Source organism: Martes martes (genome assembly GCF_963455335.1).
Source record: "Martes martes genome assembly, chromosome: 7".
NCBI classification, from domain to species: Eukaryota; Metazoa; Chordata; class Mammalia; order Carnivora; family Mustelidae; genus Martes; species Martes martes.
In genome coordinates this window covers 73057897-73071034 of record NC_137894.1, presented here as the reverse complement: position 1 = coordinate 73071034, position 13138 = coordinate 73057897, and the positions used below count along the sequence as shown (strand labels likewise).

At 47.7% G+C, this 13138-nt stretch overlaps 1 protein-coding gene across 1 annotated transcript in view; it reads right to left on the bottom strand.

Moving 5' to 3' along the window:
• Nucleotides 1-479: 479 nt before the first annotated feature.
• Nucleotides 480-13138, bottom strand: part of DHRS2 (dehydrogenase/reductase 2) — a gene marked incomplete at both ends in the record, with an annotated part of 66055 nt that continues 53396 nt past the window's right edge. Inside the window, 7 exons of the mRNA XM_080809734.1 lie at nt 480-591; nt 912-967; nt 1324-1458; nt 2007-2058; nt 2874-2944; nt 4138-4239; nt 5018-5195. Of these exons, the coding sequence (XP_080665860.1) occupies nt 480-591; nt 912-967; nt 1324-1458; nt 2007-2058; nt 2874-2944; nt 4138-4239; nt 5018-5195 (706 nt within the window). The remainder of the gene's footprint in view (nt 592-911; nt 968-1323; nt 1459-2006; nt 2059-2873; nt 2945-4137; nt 4240-5017; nt 5196-13138) is intronic.

Below are 13138 nucleotides of genomic sequence, written 5' to 3'. Positions count from 1 at the left end.
TGAAGAAAACAGAGCAGATAATGTCATAGAAAGTGACTGGGGTGGGAACAACATTAATTACACAGGGTGGTCAAGGGAAGGTATCTCAGAGGTTCTATTTGATCTGAGACCTGAAAGATAAAAATAAACAAACAAAAACAGAGGCAGATAGAAAGTATCCTGCTCAATTTCCAATTTCATTGGGAAGGGTGGAAGGAAGGGAAGAAGCAGTAAAGCCTTAGGGGTGATAAGGGAATGGACAAATCTAGGGATGAGGCTTCCAGGTCAAGGGAAATGCTCATGTATCACTACCAAACAAGGATGAGCCCAGACTGGGAGTTTCCAAACATGTTTATTTCCAAATAAGAAATTTCAAACATCTTGCCTTCCTTCTCATTTGCTGTATGATTCTGGACCCTAAGGCTCCCCACCTCCTTATTCTCCACCAAGCCCCCAGCTGCACACTAAGGACCATGGCCCCATTCTCTTAACGGTCTGCTTCACAGCTTAGGAGAGGAGCCAGCTACCACGATGTTCTCGCCGGTGATATAGCTGGCATCTGGTGAGCACAGGAAGGACACAATCCCTGCACACTCTTCGGGCTCCCCAAACCTGAAGGAAAGAGAGCCGCACTGAGGTCACACCCCATGCAATGTTAACCTCCGACTTTAGGTTCTGCTGGCCCAGAGTCCAGCATTGACCCTAACGACCAGTACCTCACAGAATTCTAGTCAAATCAGGTTCCGGGAAAGGTCATGGTGGGCTCAGCAGGACCATGCCCATCCTCCAGCCCTTAGTCCCAGGCTGTGCCTTTCTCAACTCCAGCAAGAGGGAACAGCCACCAGACTGGAAAATCAGAGCTCTATCTCTTCTTGAAATTGAACTCTGCTTCAGAATAATCACAGGCCATTAAAGCCACAAACCCCACCTACCGCTGCAATCCATAGATGTCATTCCAGTCAGGTAACAAGTATGGCAATGATTTCTCCTGGGGAGAGATTTCCGAGTCAGTGATAGGCAGAAGGACTGTTGGTGGAGGTAAGGCAGGGTTGGTGGAATGGCACTGTGGCAGATCAATACCTCTGTGGGAGGATGACCCTGTTCAGGAGAGGGGAGGATGGCAGAACTTTTCTTTGCTCCCTACTGAGAATAGAGACTCCATTCTGCAGGGAAATGAGAGGCCACTCGTGCCAAAGGCTGCAGGGCAGAGCCTCTGATTGATGGGCCTGGACTGAAGTTGTAATCCAAGTATGCAGGTGTCTGTGGGCCCCAGGAGCTACACCAGGGAAGGGACCAGTGGGGACCATGGGGTAGCTGTTGGGGAGCAAACACTGTGATCCTCACCATTTGGATAAAGTCAGTCTTGATTATTCCTGGCACCAAGCAGTTCACTCGGATGCCTTTTGGAGCCAGCTCTACAGCCAGAGACTTACAGAGACCCAACAGTGCTGTTTTGCTGGTGTTGTAGACTCCCAGCTTCTGAAAAGCAGAAGGAAGTAGATAGAGCAGATTGGAATGTCTACAGTAGGAGGGAATGTCACCTGAATGGCTGGAGCTGTGGTTCTGGGTCTCAGACTAAGTAGATGCACTTGATTTTGGCCCAAACTAAAATCCCTTCTGCCACCTTTCCCCATCTACAGTCATTTTCAAGGGGTGAAGTTTTGAGAGAGAGGGCCTTGCCCAGGCTTTAGAGAAATGCCAGGGAGTCACTGCCATATGTGTCCAAGCTTGAAATGGAGAAAGCCACACTGTGCTTTCCAACATTCAGCCAAGAAACTGGAATGAGGAAATCCCAGAACTCAGAACTTGCTTTACCATAAACTGTGCATACCCTGGGCAAATGGCTTAACATCCTTGGCTTTCAGAGATGTTATGGCAAAGTGAGATTATAGTACCAAATCCGTAGCAATCAAGTTCATCTCAACTCCCATCACTAGCCAGTTCGCCCACACCCCACTGTAGGGCCTCACACGAAAGAAGACTCTGCTGCCCCTTACGGAGCCCCATCCAGAGGGTTTTATACTCACTGGTATTGGCACATAGGCCACCACAGATGATACCAGAACCACAGAGCCTGTCCTGTAAAGAGATGGATGGGATAAGATGACATGTGCATCCACCTAAGAGTCCAGATGAGCCAGGAAGTTGTACTTTTACAGTAAGAGGAAGCCAGCTCAAGATTCAGGATAAGGTGAGAGACTATCTGGAACACTGGGGAGAATCTAGCGGACATGAAGGTCAATGATGGGGTCAATGCTACCCAGTGACCATATCCAGGGAGGTACTCCTTGGGTGGGGGACCCAAGACTGATAGGCAGCACTTCCCAAGAGCAGAGCCCCAGTAATACTCCCAAGCCACAGACTCCTGTGAGCTCAGTGTGCCACCAAGCAGTCCCAGCCTGGTCTCCTTCCAGGTAGCCCAGAACGCAGAAGAGCCAGGCTCTGCAGGTGACTTGAGGAGGAGCAAATGCCATAGTTCCTCTAACCAGAAAGGAAACTGGTGAGATGGCTCACAGAGGAGGGCTGGAGTCAAAGGACCAGAGCTGGGGTTCCAGGTAACCTCCTTCTTGACCCTTCTTCCCTGGAGCTGCCACTACAGGGGCAAGTTCCCTGCATTCTCTCAGATCAAAAGAACAAGGGCTCATGCAGGTCCTCTGAGGACCTGGAAGGCAGGTTTCTCCTCCTTTCCAGAAAAAAAATTTTTTTTTCTTCAGAATTGTCTCATCCCATAGGGAAGAAGGTAGGTTTGAGAATGGAGAACATGTCCCAAAGGACACACCTCCCACTTCTCCTGCCACCCTCCACTTCCTGGGCCCCTGCCCAAGTGCTTCATGTAGTGTAGAGGACACCCATGCACGAAGACCCCAGGGCCCACAAGCCCCTCCCTGTCACACCCCCTGTTCTCCATGTGGGGCAGCAGCTGGCTCAGCAGCAGGGCCGGGGACTTCACATTCACGTCCAGGATCTGAAATCAGAGCAGAGAAGAGGGAGAGATGAGGTCTGTCCAATGTCCATTCTCACTGGTCACTTGGAGACCTGTGGCCAGAGCAGGACCCGAGGCACTTCCATAGCCTCAGAACTTGGGTCCTGATCTTTGACTGTGTACGATGGCCAGGGTCCTTCAGGAGAAAGAATGTGAGGGCCTGTGTCGGATTCTCAGGTTCCTGTCCTGTCCAGATCATAGGAGAACCACCAACAAGCTGTGGTTTGGGAGACCCTCCCACGGCTGGTGTCCCCACCACCTCTCCCCAGTCAACATGGCCCTCCAGAGAGGAGGCCTGAGAAAAGAGAAGGGGGGAAGAAATCAGGATGATTTGTTTTTGGTGAGTGCCTTAAGGGAAGTGTGGGTGAAAGAGAGAGGGAATCCACACTGAGCACTCAGTCTGTCAGGAAATGTTCTGAACTGGTTTTGTTTTGTTTTGTTTTTAATTGGAAAAGTCTGAGGATGACTGAGGAGTGAGAAGGGGGAACTGAGAATTGGGTCCAGAAGACCAGGGAATGTGAGAAACAGACAGAGGTGGGGCAGGATCTGCAAGGACAGACGGCAGGAGCTGGTCAGCGGAAGAAGACTCCGTGAGGAGCGAATGGCTCACCCTGCCAACGGACCCATCTCTGCCGAAGAGGGGGCAGGTCAGGACTGTGCCGATCCCTCTCAGGGGACCTCCAGGACAGCAGGGGCAGGAGGGCAGGGGCAACAGAAGCCCCTAGAATGCTTGGTGGATTCCAGATAGGATGGCAAGTCTGGGTGGGGGTCCCTCCTCTCAGTTGTGTCTGTGGACAGGTAAGGGACTCTTGGGACAGCCTGAAGGGATCAGAGTGGGTGCCCATGAGTCCAGACCGAAAAAGCCTCAGAACCCTTCACCATAGACAGACCAGAAATCTCTTCTTTCGTCTCAGGACTTTGTAGCAGTGGCCAGGACAAGGAGAGTCAACCTGGAGAGTCCTAAGAGAGGGGAGGCTGCTGGTGCCTGGCATACGGGGACCATGGTAGTGCCTGTTAGCTTCCTGATGGGTTGTTTGACCCAGGTGATCTCATCCCCCACCCATCAAAGTCAGTAGTGACAGGAGTATGAGGGACCTTAGGTACCGTGTGTGTGTATGCAGATATGGTGGACAGAGAACCATGCAGGCTGTGTAAGATCCTACCCCAGTCCTCACCTTGTCCCACACCTGTTCACTGGCCCCCAGCGTGCTCCCCACCAAAGGGTTGACCCCTGCCACGCATACCAAGAAGTCGACACCCCCACAATGCTCCAGGGCCTGTGGAGGAAATGACAGGATAGGGGTTGAAGGAATGGAATAAAAGGTTCCCAGAAGCCTCTCTCCTTCCCCGGCCAGACTGATGACCTAGAGCATAGTAAGTAACCCTTCCTGCCTGAGGCCATTCTGGGGCAGAGTCAGACCTTGGAGATCAGAAGTTGAGTGAGATATTTGTTTCTCACCTTCCCAGAAGCATCTAATTTCTGCCCCACAAGATACCCACTTGGTAGCTCGTTCCCCAGTCCAGATCTTCACTCATGGGGTCGCTGCTTCTACACTGCCCTTTCTCTCACCGCTGCCTCATAGCTCACCCCTTCCAGGACTGGTCTTAACCACATGAACTGGTCTTAACCCAGACTGTGACTCTAGTGGGCTCCCCAACCCAACACCTGGGGTGCACTAGCACTGTGCTGCTCAAACTCTAACAGGTACACTCACCTGGAGTCTGGTTAAATGCAATTTTAATTCAGCAGCTCTGGGAGATCTGAAATTCTGGGTCCCCAGCAAGCTCCCAGGACACGCCCCACTGAGGGGTCATCAGACTACCCTCTGATAACAAGCCTCCAGTCTAGGCCATGTGAGTTCCTTCCTTACCCGGAGCATCCCTTGCCAGCCACACTGACACAACACTGGTTGTCCATTTGTTTTATCCCTTGAGCAGGACCCTATCCTGGATCACATGTGTTGTTGGCCTAGACACCAATGCTAGAGACCTCCAGCCCCTCCCTCCAGGGTTAAGCCTGCCTGTCCCCATCTGCCTTCCAGCCCTGGCACTCACGGTGGCCACCAGCCGCTCCCGGTCCTCAGCCTTCCCAACGTGGCACACGGTGCCCGTCACGCTCAGCCCCTCCCCCTGTAGCGCGGCCACTGCCCGGTCCACGTTCTGCTGCTTCCGGCTGCTGATGACCACATGGGCCCCGTCCTGGGCCAGGCGCCGCGCAATGGCGAAGCCGATCCTATGGGCAGAGATAGCTGTGGTGGCTTTATTCCCTTCCCATTCTCCCCCTAGTAGCCTGATCATGAAACACAAATTGAGTTCCACAGTATGGCCCAAGAGCTGTCTCCAAATCCTTCCAAGCAGGGAGGAAGAACAATTGAATATGACAATACACATCAGGCCTTCACCAAGGCTACCTCATTTAAGTCTTACCATGTATAACAATTATATTTTAGAGGGGAGAAAATTTTCACATTAATTTTGTTAAAGGAAGGTTTTATTTATTTTTTAGGTATTTTTTTTAAAAGATTTTATTTATTTATTTGACAGAGAGAGTGAGAGCGCACAAGCAGGGCAGACAGTGAGGAGAGAGAGGGAGAAGTAGGCTCCCTGCCAAGCAGGGAGCCCAAAGTGGGGCTCGATCCCAGGACCCTGGGATCATGACCTGAGCTGAAGGCAGATGCCTAACCATCTAAGCCACCCAGGCACCCCAAAAGGAAGGTTTTAAAATGAACATTTGTAAATGTGCTGGGCACTCAGCCTCGATTATAGAGAACCCTCAGCTGCCCAACATTCTCTCCCTTCGTTCTAACCAGAGGCCTCTGGTAGGAATTCCTTTCTCTAAGCCCAATAGTTTCTTTTGCTCTGCAGTGGAAAAACTTTCCTGCTGAAAAAGATGTTCTGTCCCCTCTGCATCTCCTTACTTTAGGTCTGAAGCTGCTCTGGGCGGGGCTGGCTGAGCCCTGGTAATGAAAGGGCAGAAGGCATATTTCTCCTGTCTCCTGGAAACTCTCTGGGCAGCTTGGCATTTTGGAGGTATTCATTTGTTATGAAGGCTGGGCACGGGGAGCCCACACAAAGATTTAAAACACCATGTGGGTCTGGGAAACCTGGAATGATTAAGCAGTTCTAAAATGGAATGGTCCAAATTAGTGATGGTCTAAACCATGAACAGTCAAAAGGAAGATGGTGGCCCTGAAGCACTCAACACCAGAAGCCTCCTTTCCTCCTGTCTACGGTAATGACTCATTACAGATCATGGCTCCTTGTGGTAATTAGAGGAGGAGCAGAACTGGAGGGACACTGGAAGAAACATGGCAAAAGGGGAGGTTCATCTATAAAAGGTCTCTGAGTTGGTCTTGAGATGTTGTCCTGCCCATTGCCTTAGTGCCGGTGGGCATTATGCAGCCAGTGAAACCCCGAGTCTGAGAGGCAAGTAGGTCTTGGGCTTCTCCCTGATAGACCAGGACCCTAAAAGACCACAGTGATGTGCCTAGGAAGGACAGGGAAAGAGGGCTGTCCTGATGATAACAAGTTAAATGTCTTCTGGTTACCCAGCAAGTACGTGGCAGAGATTAGATTCCAACACTACTCTGATTGACTCCGAATCAGCTGGTTTTCCAACTACATCATTCTTGGAACTCAGATGTTTTAGGGAGAGTTGCTAAGATTTAGAGTTCATTGTAAATGCTGGAGCCGTGGGGGTGTCAGGCAGGGATGTCTGAGAAGGGCACTGATTACTGAGCTCACTCTGGGATGGGGACACTAACGTCTTGTGATATTGCAGTGGGGGATTCCCTTTCGCTTACCCCTTTGTGGACCCAGTGATCACAGCCACTTTCTTAGCCAGGGCGCAGCTCCTGTCTGCACTATTGCTGCTCATTCTTGCTGACAGAGGCACGGAGGAGTGACGAAGACCCCTAAAGGCCCATGACACAGCTCTGAGCATGGCAGTCATTTGGCCTCCTTCTGTCTGGACCCACTCTGAGGAAGAACCTGGAAAGATAATCACAACAAGAAATATATCAGGATCTGTGTCTTCATGCATCCTTCAAACTTTCCAGGCACAACAGAGCTGCTTGTGCCTTTCCACTACCTGTCCACTGAAGGGCCTCCTCATTGTAGTGAACCACACCACCACCACAGAGTGAGCAGCCATGGTGCTGGGCTGCCAGTAGATGCCTGAGGAATTCTTGCCTGACACCTCCACACACCTCAAACAAGGAATGTCACTGTACTCTTCTTAGAGTCACCTTTGTACTTCCCTCCCCACATCCATGCTTCCACAAAGATGCTGCTTTCAACTTTTTCTCAACTTCCCCAGCCTGTTGCAACAACCTGGCCCAAGCTCTTGTCAGCTTCCTGATCTGCCACAACCTCCTCTTCTCTCAGCTCCTCACTGAAGCTACAGCCTTAGCCCCCGCATCAGAGATACCAAACTTGTCAGCATTTGACAGGCAAGTTGCTTCTCCTCATCACAAATGACTCTCATCCAACGGTAGTGAAAGTCCAACCATTCTCTTCTGGTTCCCAAACTTTCGTGGGGTCTCCACACTCACCCCTCCTTCACACTTTTCTGGTCCACCTGCCCAAAGATCCCATGGCACCTTTGCCATTGCAACTGCATCAGCAACACCTCATTTCTGCAACAACTCTTTCTCAACTCACATCTTTCATCTTCTGGGGAGATCAAGGAGCAATTGTCTTAGGTTGGCCCTGGAGATGGCTCTGGGAAACCATGTTAGGGGAGTGGAGGGAGAGAGACAGAAGGGAAGATTGTCCACGAGAGGTGCTTGACCAACCATTCTAGTTTTCCAGGACTGCAGGTTTTAGTACCAAAAGACCCAGATTCCATGGAACTGCTCAGTCCTAAGCAAACCAGGATATTCGGTTCATCTCGTGAAAGTATATTTCCAACTCCTATCAGTCATTTGTTGAGGACTGTTCTGAGCAGCATTAGTTCCATCACATTTTCAACCTCCCCCACCTGTGCTCAGAAACATTCAGGAAAAGTCATAGCTGCTCATTGTTGGACATTGAGCTTCCATGGACAGAAAGATAAGTGCCCCTGGAACAGAAGCAAGACACAAATAGCATCTGTTACATATGTCACATTTATTGATGATTATGTCCTAAACATAGTGTTATGCATGCTACATTATTTTTTTTTCAGTGTAATAATCATGATAGCATTTGGAGTTAGTGGCAGTCACTATCCACATCTTGCAGAACCGTAAAATGAAACAAAGAGTTAAATTATTCAATCTCTCACCAGAAAGTAAAATGCTCAGGTTCAAAACCAAGTCTACTGAATATAGTTTGTAATTTTAATATCTAAATTCTACTGCCTTCTCTGACTTCCTCAGGGAGGGGCTACTTGTTCTGAGCCCACAGAACTTACATATTTGTCTTGGCTACCCTTAAACTTTAAAAATAAACATATACTTACCATATGACCAACAATTGTACTCCTGGGCATTTATCCCAGAGAAATGAAAACATATGTCCACACAACATCATGCACATGAACATTTATAGAAGCTTCATTTGTATTAGCCAAAGCTGGAAATGACTCAAAAGTCCTTCAATGAATGGTTGAGCCAAGTGTGGTACATCTTCCCAGTGGTGTAAAATAAAATATATTTCATCTCCATCCTTGGTTCCTGGCACAGAGCTCCTAAAACCCTTGGGATTTTTTTTTTTTTTAGGATTTTATTTATTTATTTGACAGAGAGAGATCACAAGCAGATGAAGAGGCAGGCAGAGAGAGAGGAGGAAGCAGGCTCCCTGCTGAGCAGAGAGCCCGATGCGGGGCTCGATCCCAGGACCCTGGGATCATGACCTGAGCCGAAGGCAGAGGCTTTAACCCACTGAGCCACCCAGGTGCCCCAACCCTTGGGATTTTTTGAGTGATAGGGGTATCTTTTGTTATTCATAAGGAGCCCCTTTCCAATCACAAACTAAGTCCATGCTAGTAAGGTGACTTAAGGTGGGGGTCCTAGGTAGCCCCAGGATAGTGCCGGTCACCAGAAAGACTGAGTGATGAGAAAGTTGGAACCAGCAGCTCCACCCACCCACCTCAGGAAGAGAGAGAGGGGCTGGAGGAGGAGCTCTATAAAAACTCTTGAATAATGAGATTCAGAGAGCTTCCAGAAAAAGGTATTGAAACTATACATACGCGCGCGCGCGCACACACACACACGCACTCACCTATACATTGCCCTATACATTAATTCCACATGGCTGTTCCTACGTTGTATCCTTTTTTATTTTAAATAACATCAAATTTTATTTTTTTTAAAAGATTTTATTTATTTTGAGAGAGGGAGTGAGAAAGAGAGTGAGAGGGGAGAAGGTCAGAGGGAGAAGCAGACTCCCCATGGAGCTGGGAGCCTGATGTGGGACTTGATCCTGGGACTCCGGGATATGTGATAACAGTCCAGCATCACCCACACAAATGATTGCACATGAAACTGGTGAAATCTGAGTAAGGTCTGTGGATTGTATCTGTGTCAATTTCCCGGTTTGAATACTGATCTATCATTTAGAAGATGGAAGGGGAGGTGAACCATGAGAGACTATGGACTCTGAAAAACAATCTGAGGGTTTTTGAAGGGGTGGGGGGTGGGAGGTTGGGGGAGCCAGGTGGAGGGTATTGATGAGGGCACGTATTGCATGGAGCACTGGGTGTGGTGCAAAAACAATGAATTCTGTTATGCTGAAAAGAAATTAAAAAAGAAGAAGAAGAAGAAGATGGATAGGAAATAGGAAATTTTGGATGGAGGGTACGCAGGAGCCAAAGGCAGTCGCTTAACCATCTGATCCACCCAGGCACCCTCTAAGTTGTATCCTTTATAATAAACCAGTCAATTGAAGTAAACAAAGTGTTCTCCTGAGCTCTGCAGGTCATATTAGCAAATCATCAAACCTAAGAAAGAGGTTGTGGGGATTCCCAATTTATAGCTGGTTGATCAGAAACATGGGTGGCTTGGGACTTGTAATTGGTGTCTGGACTAGGACAGTCATATGAGACCAAACCCTTAAACCTCTGGCATCTGAGGCTCACTAGTTAATGTCAGAATTGAATTACATTATTGGGCACCCAGCTGGTGCTGAAGAATTTGTTGGTGTTCGAAAACACTCTAGAGCAATAAAAAGAAACAAACTACTGATATGTGCAACAATTTGGATGGAGCTCAAGGAAATTATGCTGAGTGAAAAAAGGCAGTTCCCTTAATGATTCCACTAATATGGTGTTCTCAAAAGGACAACATTATACATATGGAGAAGAGATTTGTTATTGCCAGGGGTTAGGGAAGGAGTTGGGGGAGGCAGATGGGTGTGGCTCTAAAGAGGTAGCACAAGGGATCTTTGTGGTGATGGAATAGTTCTGTATCCCAGCTGTGCTGGTGGTTTCACAAATCTGCATGTGTGATAACAGTCCAGCATCACCTACACAAATGATTGCACATGAAACTGGTGAAATCTGACAAAGGTCTGTGGATTGTATCTGTGTCAATTTCCCGGTTTGAATACTGAACTATCATTTAGAAGAATGGATAGGAAATAGGAAATTTTGGATGGAGGGTATGCAGGACCTCTCCGTAGTGTTTTTGCAACTTCCTCTGAACTTAAAACTGTTTCAACCCAAAAACTTTTAAAGAAATTCACTTGGCTTTGACTCATAGAAAAACTGTACTAAGATCTATAGGAGAATAAAATACAAATTCATCAATTGGGGCTATTTTTATATTTCTAGAATCGCTATAAAGAAACTGTTTGTTAAAGTAGACATCTACTCTGTAATATGTACTCCTGCCTCTTATTAAGGGAGGCACATTGTGCTCGCTTCAGCAGCACATATACTAAGGGAGGCAGATTTTTCATCATTAGTCATTACAAGTGGACAGTGTGGTGGAATAAGGATCAAGCTTGTCTGATGAGACAGAGCACAGCACAAATAAGAGCCTGGTCTCTAGGAGATGAAGTGAGACAGAGTGAGCACCCTGGGCAGAAGAGGTGAGGAAGCTCCTGTGTGTGAAAGGAAGAGGGTGTGGGAGCTTGAAGCTACTAGTCCCCTCATCTTGGTAGCTAGGGCTGAGAAAGCTCCAGGCACAGAGTCTAGTCAGAGTTGGCCTGAGGTGGGATAGAGAGGTGGCCAGCAGCGACAGAGCCAAGGGCTCTGGGTAAGGTGGGATGCTGAGGTAAGGCCATGGGATTTGGTGCTTTCTCTAATGGACCAAAAAAAAAAAAAAAAAAAAAAAAAAAGCTCCTGGAGGTTTTTAGAAATTGATAATTTTTTTTAAAAAATTTATTTATTTATTTATCAGAGAGAAAGAGAGAGAGCACAAGCAGGCAGAGTGGCAGGCAAAGGCAGAGAGAGAAATGGGCTCCCTGTGAGCAAGGAGCCCAATGAGGGACTCAATCCCAGGACCCTGGATCATGACCTGGGCTGAAGGTGGCGCTTAACTGACTGAGGCACCCAGCTGTCCCAGAAATTGATAATTTTTATATGAATGATGATCATGACACTCAAGGAGGCATACATTTCATTTGAGGCCCTACAGGCTGAAATAGCTAATACTTGTTTCTCTAGTGTACATTTTTTGTGTGTGTCTTAATTCCTGTTCCATTTTCTGAGTGGTCTATCCCGGTCTTTCTACCTAAGCCCTCACACAAGTAGAGGAGTAATAGAGATAGCTAACCTAACCCTTCTTAGGAAAAACATCATAGGACTCTGAGACTAGATAAGTTCACTTCTATATTTAACATAAAAGCTAGAAATAACCAGGCACTTTCTACTTAAATCTCTGGGTTTTGAAACAAGTTCAATCTTGATCTCAAGGAGTATTATGGACTGAATTGTGTTTCCCTCCAGGCCCTACATTTGTATATTGAGGCCTTAACTTCCATTACCTCACAGTGTGACTTAGGAGGGGAGATAGGGCCTTTAATGAGGTGATTAAGTTAAAATGGGGCCACTAAGGTAGGCCTTAATCCAGTCTGGCCACTGTCCTTATAAGAAGAGGACATTTGGACACACAAAGGGATGTGTGCACACAAAGAAAAGGCCATGTGAGGACACAGTGAGAAGGCAGCCATCTGCAAGCCAAAGAGAGGGACCTCAGGAGAAATCAAATCTGCCAACACCTTGATCTTGGACTTCCAGCCTCCAGATTTGTGAGAAACAAGTTTCTGTTGTTTAAGCCCCCCATCTATGGCATTTTTGTTATGGCAGCCCTAGTAGACTGATACCAGAAGAAACCTCAATAACATTCCTTAACACGTTTTGTTATTACCCATTAGTCTCCCTCAACCCTCCTTTTAACAAAAAAGGCACACTACAGCTTTCTGACAGGCAAAAGGAATCCCAGGAGATAGAGAATAGAAAGGCAGGGCACCTGGGTGGCTCACCTGGTTAAGCACATGACTCTTATCGCAGCTCAGGTCTTGATCTCAGGGTCATGAGTTTGGGCCCCACGTTGGATCCCCACTTAAAAAGAAGAAGAAGGAAGAGGAGGGGGAGGAGGAGGAGGATGAGGAGGAGGAGAAGAAGAAGAAGAGGAGGAGGAGGAAGGAGAAGAAGAAGGAGGAGAAGGAGAAGGAGGGGGAGGAGGAGGAGAAGGAGGGGGAGGAAGAGGAGAAGGAGGGGGAGGAAGAGGAGGAAGAGGAAGGGGAGGAGGAGAGAAAAAAGAAGTAGAAAGGCAACTATGAGCCTCAGACTCATGAATTTGAAGAGAGCAAAGGTGTCTCTGGTGATGCAAGTGAGATGGGCTGGGTTTCTACAGGTTGGGGTGGGATCAGAAAGCCAAAGTTATATGGCAGAAGGCAGTAAAAAAACCCCAGTCATATTAATGTTTTCATACTCCAACCCTGATCTTCTGACACTGATCATGGAACAAAATATATGTCCCTATTTTTGGTCCAGAAAATGTGGTCACTATTGCTGTATCTCCCCCTCCAAAAGAGAATGGTATGACCAGGAACAGCTGCCCTACATCCACAGGCATTCATGTGATATATTTCATATTTCCACTCTTGGACTATACTTAGTCTCGGGTTGATTTACCATCTTTGTTTTCAAAGACATAGAATCCGTAAAAACCATGGTAACATATAGAGACTTGTATGTTCTGAGAAATATGCATATATGTTTTATGCATGCTATGTATTTTACATATA